Source organism: Geotrypetes seraphini, chromosome 2, assembly GCF_902459505.1.
Source record: "Geotrypetes seraphini chromosome 2, aGeoSer1.1, whole genome shotgun sequence".
Lineage (NCBI taxonomy): Eukaryota > Metazoa > Chordata > Amphibia > Gymnophiona > Dermophiidae > Geotrypetes > Geotrypetes seraphini.
Window position 1 is genome coordinate 67,620,418 of NC_047085.1, and position 21,878 is coordinate 67,642,295.

Here is a 21,878-nt window from a genome sequence, read left to right on the forward strand (position 1 = left end):
GAGATCAACACGTCGTTTTTGTAAGCGTGGGAGGCTGCGGCCTTGGCGGGAGATGGCGGCTCTTGCTTGGAGCGCTTAGGCGCTGGATGCGGCGCGGCAGAGCTCGCGTTGGAGGCAGGGTCCGGCTTACTTTGTTTAGAGGACATTCCGGTGGCTGCAGGAGGTATGTGGAAGCTGAGCACGGTTACGAAAGGGCAGCAAAAGATCTTTTATCGGCAGGGCTGTAGCGGAGGAAAAACGCTAAGCAGCCATCTTGTAGTCAGTCACGTGACACCCCCTCCTGGTTGGTTTCTTAGCTTGCTTACGGAACTGAGGTACTGCGAGCTGGTGTCAGGCAGGAAGGCACTTGCGCATGTGCGGTGCAGGCAGTCACAAAGTTTCTAAAAACTTAGTGGCAATACACTTTTACCACTGTCCGTACCAGGCTCTGTGAATGATGTCACCCTCACACACGTGAGAATATCTCTGCTATCCCCTAGGCCAGGGGTAGGCAATTCCGGGCCTCGAGAGCCAGAGCCAGGTCAGGTTTTCAGGATATCCTCAATAAATATGCATGAGATAGATTTGCATCTCAAGGAGGCAGTGCATGGAAATCCATCTCGTACATATTAATTGTGGATATCCTGAAAACCTGACCTGGCTCCAGCACTCGAGCACCGGAATTGCCTACCCTTGCCCTAGGCACTTTAAGCTTTGCGAAGCTTCGAGACTGCCTGTACCAAGCAAGCAGGTCCAAGTCCATTTCCAATAAGATGCTTACCTGTATCACGTCCAAATCCTCTTTTCCCTGTAAATTGTACCCAGCAGTTTCTTTCTCTCCCTACCTCATCCTTTGAGCTTTCCCTCATTCATCACCCATCCATTCACCCACACTCCCCTGCCTCTTATTCTGCTGTCCACTTACCTCCTTTCTTCTCTCTCTCTCTTGCCATACCCCTTCATCCTATCCTAACCCCACCCTAACCTTTCTCTCCTTATTCTTTTTCCATCATGTCCTGAATTTTCCTCATTTTGTCCATCACCCCTTGTTCGCCACACCCTCCTCTTTCATTCTTCCCAGTCTTATCCCCAACTCTTCTCTTCTTGCCACCCTAAACATCATAGTGCTTTTTTTTTTTTTCATGGTCTGCAATTTGGAGTTCCATGTTATTATCTATTAGAGGAGAATTATCTTTAGAACTATTTAAGACAAAGATGAAGACCTGGCTTTTTCAAAGGGCATTTAATGAAAACAGAACTGTTGGAATTAGTATTGGATGGCATTACCTGAATGTAAGTTCTGTGTCTACTCTGTGTTGGATGAATGATTATACTTTCCTATTAGAGATTTTGGAATTCCTTTCTTTTTATGAGGATTTTAGATTATAAACCGCTTTGATCTGTAATGTGGCAGTTAAAGGTGGTATAGAAAGTTCTGATAAACTCTCACTTTTTTATCCCACATTCATTTGTTTTTGCCCCTCTTCTTTCCCTACTTGCTCCCTAACCTCTCCCCCCCCCCCTTTCTCTCTCTTACTTGGGACTAAGCATAAAAAAAGCATTGGACCTAGTAGGTCCATTCTCCCACCATGATGATGATAACCCAACCTCTCTCTTTCTTGCTTCAGTAACTCACAGAAAGATTACGGCTGCAGGGATGGGGATGGGAGATGGAACACTTAAGGGAAATGCTGCTTCTGAAGGTCCAGGTTGCCAATTTAAAATAAAATAAAAACCTACCATGTGCCACACCCAGGTTCTATCCCATATCCTGCATTCCCATAAATAGCTGCAGTTAGGGTAGTAGTACAGGATTCAGAAGCCTGCAGGCCATATGGTGGGGGTGGGGAGGGGGGTAATGCAAGAGGTTCCACGCTTCAACTCCCATTAAGCCACAGACCCCCCCCCCCCACACACACACACATATAATATCCACAACATATCATTGCAAACTAGAACTAAAGACTACCTGATAAATACTTGTGATTCAGAGATGTTACTGTATATCCAGCAGATCAACTCATATGGATGATTTTAATTTGCACCCATCTGTTCACTGCATGAAGTATTTCTCTTGTACCTTTCCCACACAAGATCAATGACTCAGCTGACATCCACCAGCCATGCAATAATAGAATAGTGACATCATACTATGATGTCTGCATGTATGGAATATTTAAATGTTACATATCTTAATGCTTACTCCATTTTGGTACTGTAATTTCCAAAGATCTCAAAGTCTTGAAAGTAACGCTTCTTCAAAAAGAATCATAACATTTCTTTTTACCCTTCACATAGTAACCTAGGAGCTGAAGCAGAAGATTCACATATTTATCATGCTGCTCATTTTCTGTGCCTATTCCTAAAGATACAGTACATTCTACCTCCTAGACAGTACACGTCCACCTCCAAGATATCAAACCTTATCCAAGATAGGTTTTGCTATCATGCTTCAATGTATTTCACCCTCCTGGGTAGCTGGGCAAACATCAAGTTTTTTTTAGTTTACACCTAGCAGTTCATCACATCCCATAATTCAGCTAGCAGCAACACCAGTTGAAGTTTCCCAAATATCCGGCTTTCCACGTTCATATGGCTTTCTGGACAGCATCCTACTATCACAAACATTTCCCCAGTAGCTTTTCTTGAGGATTCTCTCTATTCGAACACATGATAAAAATATGGATAATGTCAGGTCCAGCTACTTGCCACATGACTTCTAGTTTACACTGCTAAACAGAACAAACTTTGATTGCAGATCTATTTTTCTCACTGATCTGCAAATTAATTTAAATTGAGCTTTGTCCTTACAGCGTAGTGGATACATCAGTTTGTACGATCATTTTTCCACTTTATTACCACCACCTTCCCCAGTTCCGCATACCTTAAATCAATGTACTGTATATGATTCATAATGCACATCTCGGTTAAGTAGCTGCTCAGACAGCTTAGAGGCAGGCCGGAGCAGCCTAGTATGTGCTCTGAGCTGGGGCGGGGAACACTGTTTCTCATGGCATTGTATGCAACTCCATAGCAACCCAAGTTGCTGGAAGCCACGCAATCAGAACCAAAGCGAATTTTATACTTTCCACTCTAGCTCAATGGTACTAAATGGAGAAGTAAAGGCTGTCCCATATAACTTATGAATAACGCCAGTGTTGGCACAGACTTTAGATTGATTCAGAAAGTTGGAGAAAATGCGCTTTAAAGTTAGCGAAACAATACATCTGCACAATTAAGGAGGAAACGGGGAACTTGTCCCGATTACAACTATGCGGGAGAAACGCCTGACAACTGGTAAGTTAATATACGTCCTCTGCTATCAAGCAGGACTAATACAGAGGAACATTCTGATTGGTTCTGTAATCACAATAAGTTTAGTTTGTTAGTTTTGGGGATATTCTCTTCCCCTCACTACAATTTTACTCGAACCAATTGAGTAAAGATCGAATTCCAGTGTAAAATGTAATGTGTTTTTGTGTTTCAGAGCCTCCTGTTATAACAGAACATAATTTTGTAAGTACATTTTAAGAACTGTATCTACCTTTTTTTTTTTTTTTTTTTACTTCAAATAGAAAACAGACTGCAAACATTTGCTGTTTTTAACTCTATAATTTTTTGTTTTGTTTTGCATTACAGGCAAGTTAATTTGTTTCTATAGCTTGTCTGTTTTAGTTGTCCAAGGATTTGTAAAGTTAATAGACTATAACTGAAAAATATAGTGCAATTACAAGGTACTAATTACCTTTAAGAGGCAGAAGTGATATCTTGATTTTAAACTGCCCATCTTAATCCAGTTTTACAGAGTTTTCCTCAATTTAGAATTTATGGGATGAAGCCTTTATACTTCTTCCAAAGCCATGGAAGCAAATCTAATCGTCATCTAATTCCTACTCTTTCATAAAGCACAGTTACTTACCGTAACAGGTGTTATCCAGCGACAGCAGGCAGATATTCTCACACATGGGTGACATCACCGATGGAGCCCCGGTATAGACACTTGAAAAGTTAATCGCAACTTTAAGTTTTAGAAAGTTTACAATCAGCCTGCACCGCGCATGCTCGAGTGCCTTCCCGCCCGACATAGGCACGCAGTCCCTCAGTTAAGATAAGCCAGCTAAGAAGCCAACCAGAGGAGGTGGGTGGGTTGTGAGAATATCTGCCTGCTGTCACTGGATAACACCTGTTATGGTAAGTAACTGTGCTTTATCCCAGGACAAGCAGGCAGCATATTCTCACACCTGGGTGATCTCCAAGCTAACTAGACTTGGGATGGTGGGAGGGTTGGCCTTCAAGAAAATAAATTTTGTAATACTGACTGGCCGAAGTGCCCTTCCCATCTGGAGAAAAACTCCAGACAATAATGTGAGGTGAAGGTATGAACTGAGGACCAGGTGGCAGCTTTACATATTTCCTCAATAGGAGTAGATCTAAGGAAAGCTACAGAAGCTGCCTTGTGAGCTGTGACATAACTTTCCAGGCACAGTCCAGTTTGAGCATAGCAGAATGATATACAGGCAGCTACCTAGTTGGAAATTGTTCTCTTGGAAACAAGATGCCCCAAATTATTAGGATCAAATGAGTTGAAAAGTTGAGGAGATGTTCTATGTGGCTTTGTCCTGTCAATGTAATTGGCCAAAACACGCTTACAGTCCAGAGTGTGTAATGTCCTTTCTCCTGCATGAGAATGAATTTTAGGGAAAAAAACTGGGAGAACAATCAATTGATTGAGATGAACTCGATAACAATTTTCGGTAGAAACTTTGGATGCGTGCGCAGAACCAATTTATCATGGTGAAAAACTGTGAAGGGTGGATCTGCCATCAAAGCTTGTAACTCACTGACCCTCCTGGCAGAGGTGAAAGAAATGAGAAAAGACAACTTTCCAGGTAGGAAACTTGAGATGAGCCGTGGCCATTGGTTCAAATGGAGGCTTCATTAACCTGAAAAGAACCACATTAAGGTTCCAGACCATTGGAGGAGGTTTGAGAGGTGGTTTCACGTTTAAAAATCATTTCATGAGTCTGGAGACCAAGGGATTAGCAGTAAGCATGTGAAATGCTGTAATAGCGCTGAGATTCACTCTGATAGATGTAGATTTAAGTCCAGAGTCAGACAGATGAAGTAGATAATCTAACACTAATTCCACTGACAAGGAAATTGGATCATGATGATGGAGACACCAGGAAGAAAATTGAGTCCTCTTTTGTTGATAACATTGTTGAGTGGCTGATTTTCTGGAGGCATCAATCATATTGCGAACAGGCTGAGAAAGATGTAATTCATATGAATTCAGCCCTAGAGAAACCAAGCTGTCAGGTGAAAGGACTGCAGGCTCAGATGTAAAAGAGATCCTTGATTCTGAGTAAGCAGAGTAGGAAAGATTGATAGAGGAATTGGCTCCCTGGTGCCGAGCTGAAGTAGAAGGGAGATCAAATTCTGCTGGGGCCATCCAGGAGCAATGAGAATCATGGTGGCTGACTCTCGTTTGAATTTGAACAGAGTCTTCAACAGGAGAGGAGTTGGAGGGAATGTATATAGAAACAGGCCCGTCCAATCCAGAAGAAATGCATCGGCTTCCAGGCAGTGAGGAGAGTAAAGTCTGGAGCAAAACTGGGACAACTTGTGATTGTGGGGAGCTGCAAATAAGTCCACCTGAGGAGTAAAGATGGGATGGAGAGTTGCAGAGTTGAGAGTCCATTTGTGAGGCTGAAGAATTCTGCTGAAGTTATCTGCCAGGGAATTCTTTTCCCCTTGAATGTAGACAGCCTTTAAGAAAATGCTGTGAGCCGTCATCCAAAGCTATATTTTCAGAGCCTCCTGACATAACAGAAGAGAGCCCGTGCCTCCTTGCTTGTTTATTTAGTACATTGCCACTTGATTGTCTGTGCAAAGGAGGAGGACTTGAGGACTCAAGAGGTGCTGGAAAGCTTTGAGAGCATAATATATCATTCTGAGCTTGATTAAATTGATGTGAAACTTCCGCTCCCTGGCAGACCAATGATCTTGTGTTTGAAAGCTCTCCAGGTGCGCCCCCCAGGCATAAGGAGATGCATCCGTCATTATCACCTATTGGGGGGGGGGTAAGTGATAAAGGATACTTCTGGATAGATTGGAGGAGGTCATCCACCACTGAAGCGACTACTGAAGAGATGATGTGACAGAAATATGTTGAGAGAGACGATCTGTTGCTTGAGACCACTGAGAAGCAAGGGCCCACTGAGGAATGCAAAAATGTAGCCTTGCTAGAGGAGTTACATGAACTGTGAAAGCCATGTGACCCAAGAGAACTATCATGCACCTTGCAGAGATGGTGTGCACCTTCAACATCTGTTGACAGAGGATGAGAAGATTGTTCAGGTGCTCTGGAGGGAGAAACTCCCTCATTAGAGTAGTATCAAGGATAGCCCCAATGAACTGAAGACGTTGAGTCGGAATTAGATGAGATTTGGGGAAATTGACTTCGAATCCCAAAACTTGTAGGAAGGCAATGGTCTAAGATGTTGCCAGAGCCACCTCCTGAGGTGACACAGCTTTGATCAACCAGTCGTCCAGGTAAGGAAAGACTTGAAGACTGTGGGATCGGAGAAATGCGGCCACAACAATCAGGCACTTCGTGAAGACTCTGGGAGAAGATGCCAGGCTGAAAGGAAGAACCTTATATTGGTAATGATGTCCATTCACCTGAAACTGAAGGTACTTGCGGGTAGCCTGATGAATTGGTATATGTGTGTAGGCTTCTTTGAGATCCAGAGAGCATAGCCAGTCATTCTAATCCAGAAGTGGATAAAGAAGGGCAAGGGAGAGCATCCGGAATTTCTCTTTGACTAGAAATTTGTTGAGATCTCGAAGATCCAGAATGGGTCATATACCTCCAGTCTTGAATCTCTGACTGCTGAGATAAAGGAAACTCTTCGATGGCATTGAGAAGGAAGAGGGATTGAATCTCCCGAATGAGAGGAGAAGACTATATCGGGTCCGAAATAGACTCTCTTGGAAGATGATCCGGAGGTAGGGTATGAAAATGGACAGCATACCCCTGACGAATGATGTCTAGAACCCAGAGATCTGTGGTGATGAGCTCCTAATGCTTTACGTAATGTTGAAGCCGCCCTCCAATCAGCTGAGGTAGTGTTTGGAGAATGGGAACTGTGGCTATGCTCCTGAGGAACAAGTCAAAAAGGCTGTGTGGGCTTTTGTTGAGCAGCCTTTTGTTTAGGTTGCTGGCGTGGTTGCTGCTTTTGCTTCTTAAGCTGAGAAGGAGCAGGAGGAGCAAGCTTAGCTGAAAACCTGTGCTTGTATGAAGAAGCTGGCTTGAAAGTACGGGGTGGTTGAGGCTTCTTCTTTGGTTTAACAAAGTGTCCCATCTGGTCTCATGAGTGGATAGCGTTTGAGTAGTCGTATCCATTGATGGACCAAAAAGGTCATCTCTTGGACAGGGACTATTGGCCAAGTGGTCCTGGTGATTTACATCAAGTTCAGAAACACGAAGCCAGGCAAGGCGCCTGATGGCCACCGACATGGCAACAGCTCGTGATGTAAGTTCAAAAGTATCATAGGTAGTGTGAACCATATATTTCCACAATTGAAAAGTTGAAGTAATGAGTTGTTGGAATCTCGATTGATTATGGGATGGAATATACTTTTGAAAAGTTGCAAACTGTTTGATCAAATATTTCAAGTAAAATGAAAAATGGAAATTATAATAACCAGCTCTGTTGGTCAACATTGCATTCTGGTAAAGACGCTTACCAAACTTGTCCATTGCTCTACTTTCTCTGCCAGGAGGTACAGATGCATAGACACTAGCACCTGATGATTTCTTTAGAGTGGATTCAACCACTAAAGATTCATGAAGGAGCTGCAGTTTAGCAAAACCTGGAATAGGAACCACCCTATACAAAGAGTCCAGTTTTTTAGGAGCTATCAGAATGGAGAGAGGAGTCTCAAGGTTCTTATAGAAAATCTTTCATAAAATGTCATGGAGTGGGAGCTTCAGCAGGTCTTTAGGAGGCTGGTCATAATCCAAAGCCTCCACAAACTCCTTGCTATGCTTGGAATCCGCTTCTAGCAGGATGGAAAGATCCTCAGACATCTGATGGAGAAATTTAGAAAAAGAAGACAGCTCAGAAAAAGCAGAAAGTCTTTGAGGCAATTGTTGAAGTGATTCTGAACTAGAAGAGACCTCATCTTCAGTAGAGAGTGGTTCCTGTTCCGAGTCTCCAAATAAATCCGAATCCTGTATGGAATGAGTATGGTGTTGAAGACTTGGTGTCAAAGCCTTGAGATGCTTGGTCTTATGAGAGTGCTTTTAGTACCGCACCAGAGTAACTTTTCTCGATGTTTGAGTTAAAGATGACTGGTGCCATGGAGATGGATCAATTGACTCCGTACCGGTGGAGCATCAGATTGAGGTGCGGTCTGTGTTATCCATTGCTCAGACTGAACTGCCTGGAATAGCCGGGATGGTTAACAAGACTAAGAATGTTAAATGACCCTGTATCACTCCATGGTGTAACCTCATCTGAAGTATTGCGTTCAATTCTGGCCTCCTTATCTTAAGAAAGATATAATGGCACTAGAAAAGGTTCAAAGAAGAGCGACCACGATGGTAAAGAGGATGGAACCCCTCTCGTATGAGGAAAGACTAAAACGGTTAGGGCTACAGCTTGGAAAAGAGACAGCTGAGGGGAGATATAATTGAAGTCTACAAAATCCTGAGTGGAGTAGAATAGGTACAAATGGATCGATTTTTCACTCCGTCAAAATTTACAAAGACTAGGGGGACACTAATGAAGTTAAAGGGAAATACTTTTAAAACCAATTGGAGGAAATTTTTTTTCACTCAGAGAATAGTTAAGCTCTGTAACACATTGCCAGAGGATGTAGTAAGAGTGGATAGCAGATCTGGTTTGGACAAGTTCTTGGAGGAAAATGTCCATTGTCTGTTATTGAGAAACGGGGAAAGCCACTACTTGCCCTGTATCGGTAGCATGGAATATTGGAAGTCCTTGGGTTTTGGCCAAGTACTAGTGACCTGGATTGGTCACCATGAGAACGGGCTACTGGGCTTTGATGGACCATTAGACTGACCCAGTAAGGCTATTCTTATGTTCTTAGTTAAGTAAATTCAAAAAGAATGTATGGAACACAATGAGTTCAACCAGCCCAAGGGAGAGAATCTAAAGTGGCCTGTATAGCCTTCGTGAACAAAACGTAAAAGGGCTGTCACATTTCAATATTGAAGATCCTGAAGATTCATGCCCCCCCCCCCCCCAGGTCGATCCAGGGTTTTGCCTGACTAATCCGTACGGATTTATTGCACCATATAAAGGAGGATATCAGAGGCTGAAATGTGGCTACATCCCTATTCAGGATCTAAATAGGGATAGCTTGGATCAGGTATAAGATCTTAGGAAGAAGAATCACCCTGCCCCACAAGCCCAAAGGTAGGTCCTTCCACTGAGTGCACAAGGCCCAGATATTATCAAGGTGATTTAGGACATTGTAGCTATACATGGTGGTGGTATTGGAGCTCAGGAAGACACCCAAATATCGCATGGGTTTTTTCACTGGTGATATAGCTAGACTCACTTGCCCCCTGACCTCTCCAGTAGCATCTTGTAGCAAAAGTTCAGACTTATCACAGTTGACACGCAAACCAGAGATTCGTCCAAAGCCTCGCACCAGCGCAAAAGCCCTGTTCAAGTGTAGACTGGGATGCTTCAGATGCAGCAAGATATCATCAGCAAAGAGATTAATATGACTCTCTCGACTCCCTATCCATATGCCCTGTATAACTGGTGTTCCCCAGTCTAAAGAAAAGGCTTCAGTAAGGTGACCATTCACCAAAAGTCATGCCCTAGGTCACAGGTATAAACTGCGAACCAATTCTAAAACCTGTCCCTCTATCCCGTATTCCCCCAGGACCCAAAACAAGTATTGCTAAGATATACTGTCAAAGGCCTTCTCTATGTCCAGGCCCACGACTGCCACAGAGCTCCCTGTACCTCACTTAGAATGCAAATCCATTAAGGCCCTGGTCAAATTCATGGACGCATACCGCCCAGGTACATAGCCCGCTTGATCTTCATGAATAAGTTGCGGCAAAAAGGCATTAAACTGTTGGGCCAGAAGCGCAGCCAAGAGTTTCATGTCCTGGTTAAGTAAAAAGATAAGCTGGTATGAGCCCACCTGGGAAAGATCCTTGCCTGGCTTAGGCAATAAGACTACATGGGCCATATTAGGAGTTCCCAGTCCCTTAACATGATTCAGTCCATTATAGACTTTACACAAGGTGGGTGTAACTAGGTCCTTCATGATTTTATAATATTCTGGCCTGAAACTGTTCAGCCTAGGTGCTTTGGCAAGTTTTAGAGATTTGATACCATCCGACACTTCCGAGCATGTAATTGGGGCATTTAAACAAGCTAACTGAGTTTCTGAGAGCCGGGGTAAGGAGACGTCTGTAAAAAAAGCATCATGGTCCTGGTCCGTGAAAGGACGTTGCGCATATAGCCGCTCATAATATTGAACAAACTGTTGCCTGATATGGTTTTCCTTAGTATATAGAGTCTCATGGAAGTGACCACCTGTTTTTTTCCAAGAGGGGTGAATCAAATTGGCAAGCAGGCGCCCTACCTCCCCCCTCCCCCCACCTATGTAACTTATATCTCTGCCATGTAGTAGATATCTTGAACAGCCCTTTCCATGAGAATATCATCAGTTTTCCTCCTAAGTTCCTGGAGATGACCTTTATCCTCTCCAGACAAGCTAGCTATATGCTTCCTACACAGCAGTTGAAATTCCCTGGATAAAATTAATAGCTTAGCTTCCTGTTTTTTTCCGTTTCCCAGACCCATAGGCAATAATAAAGCCACAAATTACTGCCTTGGAAGCCTCCCAAAAGACCACAGGCTCAATATCCTCCATGTAATTATTTTGATAATAGTCCAGCCAGATCACAAAAGAAGCGACTGCTAGGGACCAGTCGCTCAAGCCCTTTCCGGCTGCCCTGCCTTCTGCCGCCCTGCTCTCTGCCCTGTCAGCCCCAATCTCTTGCTGCCCCGAATGCCTCCCGCTGTCCAGATCTGCCTCCTGTTGTCTCGATCTGCCTTCCATTGTCCCGATCTGCCTCCCACTGTCTAGATCTGCCTCCTGCTGCCCCGCAGTGCTAGCCTGTGGTTTTAATGTGCGGGCTTCTAGCAGGTTAAAACCACAGGCAAAATAAAAATAAAAAAGCCGGCCCAGAGGTCCAGTAAAAAGTAAAAAAAAAAAAAAAAAAGATCACGGCTCTGACAGGCATGTGCAGACCATCTACAGATGGTCTGCGCATATGCGCGGATCGCACAACAGTGATCCATGCAGGCAAATGAGGGCGTTCCTCCGATCGCCCCCATCTGCATATTTTTCTTTCCTGAATTTGTCGGACCTGTCCGGATTGGGCCCGATCGGGCAGGTTAGTGAATCTGGCCTATGTCTTAATTCCATTACATGCATCTGAAAAAGGGGCATGGCCAGGGGCATTCCTAAAAGTTACTCATGCAATTACAAAATGCTGCCTGAACATGCCTAAGTTGTGTGCCAGCATTTACAGCAGTCCTAATTATGCTGATCTTTTCCTATGCCCGTTTTTGAGCACCATTTACAGAATCTAACCCAAATGACTTGCCAGTTTTATTTTGTGGTGGACTTTTTATTTTTATTTTTTAATTAAAGTGAATCCTTCATTTGGTTCTTTCTTGTTTTGGTTATTCACATCTTTTTGCCATCTTTGTTTCCATTGTATGCAGCTCTGTCTCCAACATATTGATTGTATATTCCCAAAAAACAAACTGGTTAAGAGTTCCTGTAGGATAGGTTGGGGACCCACTCTATAAAGCAGCGTATCGCAAACTGTATGCTGCAGCACACTAGTGTGCCTCCTGAGATTTGAACTGTGCTGCGGTATACAGGGCAGGAAAAGAGGCACCAGCATCAGCTAACTTGGAACTTCCTTCCTTCTGCTGCCGATACGAAAGCAGAAGTATCGGTAGCAAAAGGCAGGAAGTTGCAAGTTAGCTGATACCGGCGCCTCTCTTCCTGCCCCTGTATGCTGTGGCACACTTAAAATCAGAGCAGAAGAGGCAAGCAGGAATCCCGGTAGCTTCTCTCCACACCCCCAGACCAGCAGCGGCAGCTCAGTGTGATTTTAACTTAGTCACACAGCTGTCGTTAGCATTAGTTTAGAATTAATTTCTTCAGACAGCCGCGGGGCCTTTGCTAGGCTGGCCTACTTTGATGATGCGAGGCGGGCTGGCCTAGCAAAAGCCCCGAGGCTGCCTGATGAAACAGCGGCTAAACTAATCCTAGTGGCAGCTGTGTGACTAAGTTAAAACCACACAGTGAGCTGCCGGTAGCCTAGAGAGAGGAGAGGTATGCTGGACAGGGAAGTAGGGAAGGGAGAAGGGGTACCGCTGAACATGGGGAGCAGGGAAGGGAAAAGTGGTACTGCTAGACAGGGGGGAAGAAGGAAGGGAGAAGTGGTAATGTTGGACAGGGGAGGAGGGAAGGGAGAAGGGGTACTGCTGGACAAGGGGGAGGAGGGAAGGGAGTAGGGGTACTGCTGGACAGGGGGGAGGAGGGAAGGGAGTAGGGGTACTGCTGGACCGAGGTGAGAAGGGAAGGGAGAAGGGGTAATGCTGGACAGGGGGAGGAAGGAAGGGGTACTGCTGGACAGGGGGAGGTAAAAGGAAGGGAGAAGAGGTGCTGCTGGACATGGCAGAAAGGGAGGGAAAGGAAAGGTGTGGGGGAGGGAAGGAGGACCAGAGGAGAAGCATGCAGGAGGAAGAGAGAAAAAAATGTTGGACTGGTGGAAAGGAGGGAGAAATGTTGGACTGGGAGGGGGGCCAGAAAGGAGGAAGGGAAGGGAGATGGACTGCAGGGGGTAGAAAGGAGGAAGGGAAAGAGAAATGTTACACTGGGAGGGGAGAAGGGAAGGAGAGAGATATCAGAACCCCACCCCTGCAGCAGCAAATCATTAGCTCTCCAGGGAGCGAGGTAACCCTGGAGCTGGGTGTGGTTCTTACTCCTGAGGCAGGTTACAGCATTATGGAGAGCATGGAGGTAGAATTCCCTGAACAGGGGAACTCTGCAGAAGACTCGGAGGCTTTGTCAGCAAGCGGCGGTGGAACAAACCAGACGGAGCAAAGCCAAGGAACTTTTCTTCAGGGTGAGCATTTTTACACTCAACAAAAATTTCCTATATGGGAGAAGCCCACTCAGATGACTCTGGAATCTCTGTGGGACTTAGTGGCTAATTTTGCTAAAACTATTAGCCCCAATTTCCATTATATAGAGAACAAGTTGATTTAACACACGAAGGAGCTTAAAGATATAAAAGAAGATCAAACAACTTCAAAAACTTTAGTTCAAAAGCTTGACCAAGATGTTATAGCAGTGAAACAATTGCAAGAGGCCCTTGTCAAGGATAATATTAATCTTAGATAGAAGTTGGAAGTGCTTGAGAATGCTTCAAGAAATAATAATTTGAGACTTATTAATTTTCCAAGATTGACAATGGTAACTCCTAGGGAAATGCTTAGGAGATACCTGGTAGATACTTTACAAGTTTTTGAAGAGACATTACCTCCATTCTCTCAAGTTTACTACCGCCCAAATAAAAATGGGCCTCACCTACAGAAAAAAACTGATAAACTGATAAAAAATGTTAAATGTATCAGAAAGTTTGGAGACGTCTGATAAGGATATGGTAACACCGTCCACATTGATATTAACTGTAGCTCTTTTGATTGATAAAGGATGGTTATTGAGGCTTTTCTTTAAAAATAAACAAAAAATGAATTCCTAGGACTAAAAGTTCAAATGTACCCTGATCTTTCAAGAGAGACTCAAAAACGACGTCGAGAATTTCTTCTTTTGAGGCCAGGGGTCATTTTGTTAGGGATGACTTTTTACCTCAGATATCCTTGTAAGTGTATTATATGCCACTGCTCAGTTAAATATGTTGTTTTTTTTAACCTTACCAGTTAACTGCTTTCTTGGCTATGTCGTTTAATAAGTATCTCCTACCTCAGCACTATGGGGTCCTTTTACAAAGGTGCGCAGAATATCGTGCGTTAAACCGCCTGCGCACTAGTACCTAACGCCTCCATTGACCAGGCATTAGGATTTTAGGCTGCCGCGGGGCTTAGCGCGTGATGAAATGTCCGACGCGCTAAACCCCGTAGCGCGCCTTTATAAAAGGAGCCCTATGTTTAGCATATTTCTTAATTGATTATAATTTACCTTTTTTTCTTGCTTATAAGAAATCTTGGATCTTAACTAGAGGACTTGAGCTGTGTTAGATGAAATTATTAATGTCCTTTTAATTGTATTCCCTTTTAAGGATCATCAAGGTATTAAGATTTATATCTTGAGAGAATTGTTCTGTCTAACCAACTTTCTGTACAAGTGTTTACTTGATCTATAAATGTGAAAACTTATAAATAAATATAAAAAAAAGGGATATCAGACCATGGAAATAGGGAGGGTAGGAGAGAGAGATATGAAGGGAAGGGAAGACATGGAAAAGTAGATTTTGAGAAGAAAGCAGAAAAATTGAAAAATTGAATGTTAAGTTAATGCCAAAGATGGATGCAAACTAAGTCAAAAATATACAGGGGAAAGGTATAAATATACCACTAATACAAAAAGAGGGAGTGAAAGAATTTTTCTATGATCCAAAAACACTACCCTAAATTATACATTAATTATTGTTTAATAATGCTATACATGTGTGAAGATCAGCTCAGAGACATGGAGGGGTTTTATGGAAGGAACCCCCCCATACCACCTCATCACCCAATCATTGCTAAATCTTGTATACTTTGAAGCATAAATTAGTGCCAAATCAATAACAAATTAATGTAAACAATTCAAAAAGTTCAAAAGCTCTTAACTTAAAGCTTGGTTTCTTGGTTTCAACATGAACACGTTTCATGCTCATGCTTCAGGAAACCAAACAGCTTAGAGTCCAGCCGCACTAAACAGAACATACTAGGCGGCAGTAGGTGATTTGAATCTACACAAAAAAATTAAAACTTAAAACTGTATTACTACAAAACAGTTCAAATAAAGAGAATGCCTACATAATGGAATATATAATATATAAATAGTTCAATAAAAAGGCATTTCAAAATGCTGGTTATCTTTAAAGCAGCTCAAATATTCAAAAAGACGCTTCCACAGATTTCTTAACAGGAGAACGCCAACTTCCAGCTTATTTAAAAAGACTACGTCAACATGTGAGAGACACAACATCAAATGTGTGGTGATGTTCATTCTACCCTTCCTATCAAAACAGAGCCCACACTTATTCAAAAGACCAAAAGAAAACGCAAAAAGCTAAAGAAAAAGGAAAACAGGAAAAAAGGGAAAAAAATCAATCGCAAAGTTCATAGAGACTTGCCACTCAGGTTCAATCAAACAGGGGCAAAGGTGTGCAGTGTAAAAATATATTGTTGCTCTTTGTTCCACAAAATCTGCACAAGGATGCCACCTCAAGGCAATCATTCATGACATTCATTACAAAATACCTAAAGAAAGGCTTGCCAATCAAGCTCGCTATTCAGTCCAGCAGGAGCCAAAGTATGCAAAAGTAAGTGCTGTCAGACAGTTGTCTCAAGGCTTCACTCACATATGCTTGAACCATGCATTCAAGATTAAACACATTTTATGATCTCATTGGAATGTGTTACAGTATCATGCTGTGTTTCAAGAGCCACCCCGGTTTGCATTTTCTAAGAGACATAATGGCTCCGATTCTGTAAAGTATGCCTAACTTTAAGGGTCTTAACAAGCATTAATTGGGACTTAAACGGAGTTAGGTGTTAGATAGGCGTTCTTAGAATACAGACGCGAGATAGACGCAGGTTTAGGGAATAGTCACGTCTAAGTTTGTAGATGTGGGCGTAACAGGGGCGTAACATGAGCATGGTTAAGGATAGTTACCACATAGATGCTAGTTAGGCGGCAGGCTGCATCTAAACATCATGGAAAATATAGGCGAAGGAAAAGCTGTTCTAAGTATAGTTTTTACTTCATTTCAATGCAGTTTCAGCTTTCGTAACTGGCGACTTCCTATAGACGCAAAATAGGCGTACTTTCTGCTTCTGCAATAATATTTCCTAAGGTGAGTTTGAATATGGTTTTTTTTTTCCTTCTTTCTCCCTCCTAATAGATTTAATAAGCTACCATATCAATAGAGCACATCAATATAAACATATTGCATGGAAAACAGTACTTTTCTGCCCAAACAGTAATATGATTTACTCATTATACCACCTTTGGCTTTCCTGCTTCAAAAGAACCTACTTTTTTTTCTCAACAAACAGTGATAAAATGAAAAACATATCATTATTGCAAAAACCAGATACAGAACTTAACATGCATTTTCCCTCATTGCAAAATGGAGCTCTTCAGCTTCACAAAGCTGACCTTATTTTGAGATTATCAAGCTGCACCTTCAAGGTAATATGCCACAGTTAAAAGATGCACTGGGTGTTGAACTCACAACCTCTGTATGAGCAACATAGGATTTTAACACATAGAGTTACATCAGCTTCTACTCAGGTGGATCTCACTGCCCTGTTGTATCATAGTTGACTGACCTGCCTATGTATCATCTGATTAGCTATCATATCACAATCACCACAAAGAAAGTATTTCTGGCTCAGCAGGTTAATGGGCCTTGTCCATCTTCTCAAGCACCCTGGTTCAAATTCCACCTTTACTCATTTTAACAACTTCCTAACAGCTTCCTATTAGCTCTCATAAGAGGGTCTAGATGGTGGACTTTGACGTTTTTATCAGCACATTTCCCTTTCCAGGCAAACTTATTTTCTCCTTCCCATGGCTAGGACATCCTAAGCTGTCATGGGAGGAAACTTCTCTTCTGACAGAAAGATGCCATTTGTGGATTACCAGGTTAATGCACCTTGTCTAGCTTCTGAAGCTCCCTGGTTCAAATCCCACCTTCACTCATTTTAACAGCATCCCAACAGCTCTCATAAGTGGTGGACTTTGCTATTTTTCATCAGCATTCTGCAGTTTGCAGTCACAGGCGCACCAGATATATTCATTTTCTCTCTGCTACAAGCCATTGTAGTAGGAATGGATTTCCTTCTATGCAATATCTGCACAGGGCAACAGGTAGAAGAGTTTACTAAAACTTCAGAGGGCTTGGACAGGTATTGAAGGAAGGTACATGTTTTTGAGATGTACCCTAGAGACATTCCTGTTGGTATATTTAGCTTGGCTGGTTGTGGTTTCATGCTTCAAGAGTGTGTGTTGGGGTGGGGGAGGGGGTTTAGAATGAGAGAGAACAGGCTGCTTTAGACATCTGAGAATTGCTGCAGATCATTTTAAAGATCAATTCAAATATGTTTAAGCAAAGGAATAGCCAAAGAGTTTGAAGGTTTTCTGGTAGAAAAATTAATATCAAATATTTGCTAACCACACTCAAGACTTGAACCCCTGACATATGGAAGATAAAAGCAGTGCCTTAAGGCATAGAGCTATAGAGGGAACTTCATTTAGAGTTTGGTAACAGAGCCTCTACAGACCAAGCAGATGAGAAATGGTTTCTTGTCAAAGCTTTGAGAAGGAAGGAAATGATTAAAAGTCAGTACAGGTGTGTTTGCCCAAACCACACCTAAAGCACGCCCAATCAGATTTGAAAGTTTTCTGGTGGGAAGTCCAAATGGTGCCTATGATGTCAGATGCTACTTAGGCATGCTTAATATTAGAAGGTCCATCAGAGCAGTGTTTTCTCTTTTAGGACTCCTATTCTGTGTTAATGCTGATTTCTGAGACTTTACTGTTCTTGATTATCTTTTAACTTTTTCATTCCTATATCTGCCACAACTCTCTCCATTTCACAGGATCATTAGCAGCTATAGTAATTTGCAATTTTGATGTTTGTCTAACCTTTTTCATCTTTCCAGGAACAAATCTAGGTGAGAATGATATATTGTTAGCTACTTAGGTGTCTTTATTAGATAAAAGCTTAGGCAGAACTGATTTCTTCTTTTGGACTCCCATTCTGTGTTATTGCTTATTGTGATTCTCCATTAACTTTCTGTCCCCATTATATCTGCCACAACTCTCTCCATTCCACAGGGTCATTAGCAGGTCTGAGAATTAGTGATGATAAAAATTGGTTCCAGGAGTGTTGGCTGAAAACCCCCACATGCTGTTTGAAACTTTGGTGCCAGCAAAATGTATATGTTGGGAAGATGGAAACAGTGCTTTTCCTCATAGAGCTAAAGGTAAATCATTTTAGAGTCATAATTGATAGGCATCCTTATTATAAAAAAGGAACAGTGTTTTTTTTGCTTCTGTTCATTCTAGTTGCTATTCTGAGACTGTGGTGTGACATATTCTTCCAAGGCTTCTGTTTATTTTTGCCACAGATGTCTGTCATAACTTTTTTCCCCTTTATCTCCTGATTTCAGGCTCTCAGAGTGGCTAATGACTCCCCTTGTGTTTCCCAGAGGCCAGAGCCGGTCTGTTCAAACTGGGTTCAGCATAACAGTTTGCACCTGGCCAAATCTCAAATCCCAAAACTGAAAGAATAGGTGAGAATGATGTACTACAACCTTTCTTTGCCCTTGTGATGAATTATCCACATTTTCACAATGCTAACATGTTTCACACTTTTTTCCCTTCAGAAGGGTGTAGTTATAGAAGATTTTCTCAGAAAACAGTCAATTGGTGAGTTTTTTATAGAGGTGCACTAAATCCACGCATGCGCTAACTACTAATGCATGCATAGGATAACATGCACGCGTTAAGTTTTACCATGCGCTGAAATGGCACCGTTTAGGCGCCATTAGCATGTGCTAAAGGTTAACACATGCATGTTATCCTATAGAAGCATTAGTAGTTAGCACATGCATGGATTTAGCGCACCTTTGTAAAAGACAGCCTAAAACTCACCAATCAACTCTTAATTTGTCTCAATCCATCTTCCTTTTTCTTCAGTCTGCCTTCTCCTACCAGGAGCAGATTATGTGACCTTACCAATTCTACCACAGTAACAACTTGGACCTACGAATGCCTTACTCTGCATACCTGTCATCCATCTCATCGAACTGTAGTTGCCTGATATTACAATTGCATGCTGCTTTCCTGGACTGTGCAATAAAAATCTTATACCATTTTTCACCTTGTGCTTATTTATATTGAATAGTAGCCGGGCATTAGTGTTTCTTAATAAGCACCACTTCAGCTACTTGGTTACATTGACCTTTGTCTTTATCTAGTGCTGCAAAGGGGGGGGGGGGGGGTGTGGGGATGGCAAACAGGGTAGCTGGCATGTCTCCTTCCTCACAGCCTGCAACCAGCATAATATTTGAGAACATTAGATGAGAGGTGGAGAGGATGAACCAGGTGCCTTAACTTGGTGACTTGTTTCAGTCAGTTTCCTACCCTGACAGCTTGAGAAATGCTGAACTGCAGCCGATTCGGCATGCTTCGGTTGCTCTGTTATAGAGCCACAAGCACGCCGATGCTACTGCCCAAATGATGCCTAAATGGAACAGTATAATCCAATTAGAATTGCTATGCTTTTATGGCTGATTCTGTAGCACAGCGGTTAGAATGAAGGTTGGGGTGTGAGCCTGGTCTGGGTTTGACTCCCTCATGTCCTTCAGCTGACAAAATACTAATTTTAATAAAAATGACAAGCTACAGACAAATCACATCTAATTTTCATCTCAAACAGCACAACATTAGCAATACTAGAAACAATCTGTTCCAAAAGTTGAGTTTGCATTTGATACAAAACAGCAGTATTTGAATCCATATCACATTTATTGAACCCAACTTGAGATTCTAGCTTTTGGAACAATGAAAGCAGTGCTTTAAGCCATTGAGCTACCACTCTTTTGTTGCAGCTAACTGTGAGATAATAGCTAAGCAGATTTTACCTTAGCAGATCACTAAGCTATGATATGACAGGAGAGTCAGAGAAACTGGAGTGGAAGGTGGTATAGTGCAATGAGTAAAAGTGCTGTACTGACCTTCCAGAGGTTGTGAGTTCAACTCCCGGCCTGTCTTTTATTTGTGGCATTCTACTTTGCAGGTGCACTTTGATGATGTCACAATGAGGTCATCATTGTGCAGCTGCATACCTCCATTTGCAATGAACTAGAAGCCACATTCTGGTCTGTTCTGTGTTTTATTCTGTTTTTAAGCTTGGCCAATTGAAGTTATGGGCTTTCTGTTTGCTTTGAAGAATGAGCTAATTGTAACAATGTTTCATGAGAAAGAGAGTGTTATTTAGAGCAAGGAATCACTTCTAAAAACCTCTCTCAAATAACGTCTGTTGGATGCCCAGAGAAAGCTGATTGGATGACCTGAATAGCATGTATCGTGCTAAAGCCTTTCTAGAGCCTAAACCACGTCTATCTGAAGCCTATACGATGCTCAAAGTCCTATGCTTTACACTTCTTATAGGAGCTAATGATACATTGCTATATAAGTTTCTGTGTAGCACAGGAGTGAACCTTCCCCCCTTCTATGCTGATGTTTGCAGTTCAACTCCCACTCAGTACCTCTCAGTCAAACAGTAATGTTATAGTTCTCTTTTTAAACATGGCATACTTTATGACTTTTTTTGTTTTTATACTGTTGAAGTATACAATTCTGAAATAATGAAGAAAAAGGATATAACAGGAAAGTGAGATCTACCTTGTTCTCTCTCCTAGCAGAATTAACTGCTATTCACTACCTATAAGGAGTAATATAATCAAATCAGAATTGCTTTTATTGTATGGCTCATTGTCTAACACAGCGGTCACATGCACACTGATGTTCCAAGATCAATTCCCACTGAAAATAATATAATTAAAATATTCTTTTAAACATGCTATACTGTATTTTTATTATCCTTTTAATGATGGTATACTTTGGTTTTATTATGTTAAAGCTTACAGCCCTGAAATAATGATAACAAATCAGTAAAAATACATTTTTATATATAACATCATAGGGACTTCTATCTGACGTCTATATGAGGAAAAAGTGGATTTTAAAAAACGTATATCGGACGTCTATCAGACGCCTAAGTAACGCTGATTGATACTTGCGCCACAAGGACGTCTAAAGCACGCCTAAAACTAGAAGTAGTTTATAGAATTGGGGCCAATATGCGTAATCAATTAATGAGAGCTCAATTAAAATCCATCGATGAAGCCTTTAGACCATCCACTCAAGGACATGCAACATGCAATAAATGTAAAATCTGTAAGCATAGTGTCCCTTTGCAGGCACTATGTTTCCCAAATGGGTATTACATAATAAATATCCTTCTGATTGCACAACTAGTGGAGTTGTCTACTTAATACATGTCCCTGTCAAAAGCTTTATGTGGGACACACAACAAGGACTATCCAATCACGGATTACTGAACATCTAAGTAGGATTAAAACACAAGTCCTGTCAGCCCCTTTAGTCCAACATTGGATGGACTTACAACACCCTATTTAATCTCTTTCTTTTTCAGGATTGGAAGTGCCTCGATTGCCATGAGGTGACAACCTTGCACAGATTTTGTGGAACAAAGAGCAATGATGGAGTTCTAAATTGCATACTTTGGCTCCTGCTGGATTGAATAGCAAGCTTGAATGGCAAGCCTTTCTGTAGGTATTTTGTAATGAATGTCGTGAATGATTGCCTCAAGGTGGCATCCTTGTGCAGATTTTGTGGAACAAAGAACAATATATTTTTACATTGCACACCTTAGCCCCCGTTCAATTGAACTTGAATGGCAAGTCTCTATGAACTTTGTGATTGATTTTTTTCCCTTTTTTCCTTTTTCTTTACCTTTTTGCATTTTCTTTTGGTCTTTTGAATAA

The 21,878-nt window shown here is 42.0% G+C and overlaps 1 protein-coding gene and 1 long non-coding RNA gene across 4 annotated transcripts in view; both read left to right on the forward strand.

Annotated features, from left to right (window-relative positions):
• The first annotated feature begins 3,081 nt into the window (after positions 1-3,081).
• RGS22 (regulator of G protein signaling 22) overlaps positions 3,082-21,878 on the forward strand; it is a 475,118-nt gene continuing 456,321 nt past the window's right edge. For all 3 annotated transcript variants that reach the window (XM_033934655.1, XM_033934656.1, XM_033934657.1), the window contains exons 1-2: positions 3,082-3,276; positions 3,467-3,495. In XM_033934655.1, the coding sequence (XP_033790546.1) occupies positions 3,252-3,276; positions 3,467-3,495 (54 nt within the window). In that variant the 5' untranslated portion in view covers positions 3,082-3,251. The remainder of the gene's footprint in view (positions 3,277-3,466; positions 3,496-21,878) is intronic.
• LOC117355710 lies at positions 14,557-18,762 on the forward strand. Its single transcript, XR_004538438.1, has 3 exons — positions 14,557-16,150; positions 18,139-18,287; positions 18,474-18,762. It is a non-coding gene; the product is annotated as an uncharacterized LOC117355710 (long non-coding RNA).